A 4618-nucleotide genomic window follows, 5' to 3' on the forward strand; every position below is an offset into this window, starting at 1 on the left:
AAGGTCAATAAGACCCTATCTGATCAAGTCAAGGAAACAAAACATAATTCCCTAATCCAAGCCAATGGATCTCCCCCCATAAACTCATGCTTGATGTTGCAAAGCAAACAACTCTCCCCTTCCTTTCAATGTCTAAGCCATGACTTAGTGGGTTCTAGTCTTCATTGACTGTGTTGTGGCCTCTTGCGTTATTGTTTCATCATAGCTTACGTAAGACATGCAAACAAATTATTTTATTTTACATTTAAAACAAATGTGGGGCTGAAAATCAAACAAAATAAAGGGAAAAAAGAGAGGAGAAAATCAATCAAATCCATATACAGACAAGGAGTATTATTCTATCTTCACTATCAAATAGATTATTTCTTTCTTTCTTCAAGATTATACTCACTTTTGAATGCTATTTGGTCACGTAGAACTTGGTATAAGATAAATTAAAATTTTATTTCAATAATAACCAAAAGGAGGGAAAGACCAGTAGAGGAATTTGGCATTTGAATATATGCTTTGGTGCCTGTGGGAGAGGCCATAACAGCTAGCTTTTAGTATTTCATTGGGGATTGATACGAAAAGCTCCTTCTCTTTTGGGTTGGCATTAACATATTGTAGGGCCTTTTATAGTTCATGACTTTATACATACAGTGAGAGATGGAGAAAGTGAGAGAGAAGAACTGTTCACATTTCACAACCTGAGCTTTCCTGTGCTGTTATTTCCTTTAGCCTTTTTCAGTTTGAGCCCTGAAGCTCACTCTCAGACCCTCTGCTTTGGAGAGTGAATAAGATGTTGAGAGACTTGCCCAAAAGAAAAAAGAAAGAAAGAGAGAGAGAGAGAGGCCATCATTGCTAAAAACCAGATAATTCACTGGCATGGGCCACCATGATTCCAAAAGAGAGTGTCAGTCACTAACTTCCCTCAAGAAAAAAGCCCTCCATCTCCCAAAATCCCATGGCTAATCATCTACCCTTTTGCAGTTTGGACTTTGCACCCCCCCACCCCCTTCTGTAAATATGGTTGAAAAGGAGGGGAAAAAAAAATAAAAATAACAAAAGAACAATTTTTTAAAAGAAACTTGGGGAAAAGCCATTTACCCTTTCACATGGCAATCTCCCAAGATCCCTTGTTAATCATATCTACCCTTTCACAAAATCATTCTCAGGAAAAAGAGAGAATTTCTTTTGATTAGAGAACAGAAATGTTCTCTTTTACCAATCACCAACCAATCAACCATTTCATTGCTAATCATCTCTCTCTCTCTCTCTCTCTCTCTCTCTCTCTCTCTCTCTCTCTCTTCTCTCTACCAAACCTCCCTCAAATGCCTCCAGCTCCAGTATCTAAGATTCCCTTTTTTTTTTTGTGAACCTAATCATACTTCATATCACAAGCCTAAAAGATGATTTACCCTATGAAAAGAACCAAGATACGTTACCCTACTTGATATAAGTTTTTGATTTACTGTTCTCAACCAGTGACCTAATAGACCCATCCACCACCAACTCCCAAGAAGACTATATATGCAATCACAAACAAGTTTCACCCTTTCTTACATTAGAATTTTATTCTTCATTGAAAAATAATCTGGCATGAATGTCTGGATCACAACCTCGATAACCTCTTCAGCTTCCTTTGATTTAAGTTCCATCATTATATGGTGGATTCTGGGGAAGCTGAAGGGGAACACAGTGGATGAACAGTTTAGGTTGAGGACCATTTGAATTCTGCAATGGCCATCTCTCCTTGATGAGTAAAAATAGGAAAGAGACAAATAGTTTTAATTAGGCGTAGACTTAAGAGGGTTATTTAAATCCATAGTTGAAGATGCGGCGGTAACGATTCCCCAAATCTCGCCACCAATCACTTTTTCCTTTTTTAGAGAGAGAGAGAGAGAGAGAGAGATTTTTTTTGGGGGGGGGGGGGGGGGGGAGGAAGGCATGGCGGGTTACGTTATCTTTGAAGTTATCGAACAGTACTCTGGAAACAAAGAATGGAAAATGAAAGAAAAATATGGACTATGGACTATGAGCTATGGAGTAGCAGAGACAGTAATTTTACAGTAGAGAGAGAAACAACATAATTAAAGATCAAAATTTGCATCATCATCGTGTCTGAAACTCTGAATTCAACCTATATGGATTGGGTATGATGAGAATTATGGAGAAACGAAGATAAGAAAGAAACCATATGTACATATAATTAAGAAATAATAGGGTTGCTGCTGTGGTTGTTAAAAGATAGAGAGAGAAAGAGAAGAGACAAAGCTTCTCCTTCTTTTCATCACCCTCATCATTATATGATTCTTTTTTTTTTCTTTTTTTTTTTCTTCTTCTTCTTCTTTACTTAATAATAGTTGCTAATCTGAAGAGCAAATCCATGAATCCACCATACCTTCACCTCTTGAAGAAACATTATCCGAACCCTTCTCTACTTGGAACTCTGAAGATGAAGTGGAGTAGTTCATCTTGCAGCTACTACTCGCCCCATTCCCATTAAATGTCTTCAACTGAGCTTGAGCTTGAGCTTGAGCTTGAGCTTGAGCTTGAGCTTGAGATTGAGATTGAGATTGAGATTGAGATTGAGATTGAGATTGATCGACGTCGTTGAGCCCCATTCCTTGATGATGACCACCTATCGTGAAATCTTCCCCCACTGTGGTTCCCATTCTAAGCTGTGATGAATCCATCGATGGAATCGTTAACGACCCTTGTGATTTCGTGCCAAAACCTTGTACATTGGTTAATGGGTATCTTGGAGGAGGAGGGCCAGAAGACTGTAGAAGAGACTGGAACGTGAGCATGGGGTTCTGCATGTTTAGTAGGTTTTGTGTTTGTTTCGTGAGGCCCAAGTCAGAGAGAAGGTGATGGTTATTAGTGGAAGTTGAACCGGCGGCGGTCAAAATCGGGGCGCCGGTAGTGTTTCCGGTGGGGTTAGCAGCGGAAGCAATAACGTCAACTATGGAAGGAGAAGAAGTAGAAGATGGGTGAAGCTTCTGTGCAAATGGGCGTAAGAGATAATGCGGAGGATGAGGGTCTAAATGATGGGAGGACCTCATGGTGGTGGTGGCGGCGGTGCTGAAGAGATCAAGCCTGCTTCGAGGGAATGGCGAAGCCGAAAAGGGCGGCGCAGGGATTCCGGTGAATTCCTGCACCATCGCCCTGAAGTTTGACGTGTCGGTGGTCAGAACAGTAGTGGGTGCCCTTCTAGAAGCTCTGGATCGTTTCTTTGAGTTGCGTACTGGGTTGGTTTGGTCCGATGAAGCTGAAGGTCTTGAGCAGTTCTCCGGTGTGGGATGCAATGGTAGCTGCGACGATGAGCTTGGGAAAAGGCCAACTCGACCGGCCGGGACTGGTTGGGTTTGGGTCGGGGAAGAGGAGGGGTTCATGAGGTTCCCGGTTGGGAATTCGGTGCAAGTGGGTTCAGATCTTAGGCCTCTGGGCCACACCATGTCTAGATTTAGCAGAGAATTTGAAGTAGGCGGCAGCGATCTCGAGAAGGGGTCGAGATAATTCGGTAGAGGTTCAAACAGAGGTGAAGAGGACGATGATGGAAGGTGGGTTTGGTGGTGGTGGTGGTGGTGGTGAGAGGGGTTTGATGAGAAGGAAGGGACTTGGCCGGTTGGGTTCAAGAAAGCAGAGATGGATTCGCTGCGTGAGTCATATTCTTCATCTCCACCGCTTGAGGACTGTAAGCTTCCACTGTTTGAATCCATGGCTATAGCTGCTGCTGCTTCTTCTTCTTCTCTGTCTCTCTAACTTCTGAAAGGGTCGGTGAAGAAGTGACAGAGAGAGTGAGATCAATCAATTAAAGGAAAAGAAAGGAAAGATAGAGAAATGAAAAGGACAGAACGATTTAAAGGTAAAAGGATTCACAGAGCTGCAGAAAGATTTATGATACTTACAAGTTACATACCCAAAATTTAAGAGGATCCTGAAAGAGAACCCATGAAGGGAAAATCCAAAATCGAGTGAGATCTTCTTTAACTGCTTTCACCTTTCAGAAAGTGTCATCCTCTTTAAAGCTCTGATCTGCCTATGGAGGAGAGGATGAGAAAGAGAAAGTCCTCTCTACTTTCTACTCCTACCCCCCCTTGATCTGAATTCTGTAAGTAGAGGAAAGGTATGAGTATAAGCAAGTGAATAAGAAGAAACCCAAAATACAATCCAGAGATCTTGAAAAGAGAGAGGGGAAGGTGAGAGACGAGAAAGGCCTTTCTGGTTCTTTTCTGGGGTTTTCCTCTCGTCTCAAATGAACTGTTTAGGGTTTAGGAAGGTCTTTTAATCTTTCTTCTCTAAAAGAGAGGCGGCTTCTATTTACTTTTCCACTTAAAAAGATCCTCTACAGATTGGAAAAGTGGGGTCGCCATTAGAGCTATATACACAAACACAGAGAGAGAGAGAGAGAGAGAGAGAGAAATGTTGGGTGGCAACCGGTCAAAAATGGAATTAGAGAAGTAGAGGGGTCCGTGTGAAAGGAAGAAAGAAATGGACAAATGGGTATAAGGTAAAGGATGAGATGGTTATTAACAAATCACCCCAAATTTTTATTTAAATTTTTTTTTTTTATTACAACAAGACTTATAAAAATGGAGAGCAAAAGAAAGAGGATGAGGTGGGCAAACAACCC

General features: G+C 41.4%; 1 protein-coding gene across 2 annotated transcripts; it reads right to left on the reverse strand.

Annotated features, from left to right (window-relative positions):
* Positions 1-2029: 2029 nt before the first annotated feature.
* On the reverse strand, positions 2030-4330 carry LOC122057876 (flocculation protein FLO11-like). 2 transcript variants are annotated; one of them, XM_042620231.1, is made up of 2 exons: positions 3905-4330; positions 2030-3750 (listed from the first exon to the last, which is right to left on the reverse strand). In XM_042620231.1, exon 2 carries the CDS (start codon positions 3702-3704, stop codon positions 2349-2351), a length of 1356 nt encoding a protein of 451 aa, XP_042476165.1. In that variant the 5' UTR covers positions 3705-3750; positions 3905-4330; the 3' UTR covers positions 2030-2348. The 2 variants fall into 2 exon arrangements, with proteins under 2 accessions (XP_042476165.1, XP_042476156.1); XM_042620222.1 differs by having other exon boundaries at positions 3894-4329.
* Positions 4331-4618: the final 288 nt, after the last annotated feature.

Source organism: Macadamia integrifolia, chromosome 2, assembly GCF_013358625.1.
Source record: "Macadamia integrifolia cultivar HAES 741 chromosome 2, SCU_Mint_v3, whole genome shotgun sequence".
In the NCBI taxonomy this organism is placed as follows: Eukaryota; Viridiplantae; Streptophyta; class Magnoliopsida; order Proteales; family Proteaceae; genus Macadamia; species Macadamia integrifolia.

Coding starts and splice junctions, on each gene's coding strand:
- LOC122057876 (XM_042620231.1), bottom strand. CDS start 3,704: ATGGATTCAAACAGTGGAAGCTTACAGTCCTCAAGCGGTGGAGATGAA.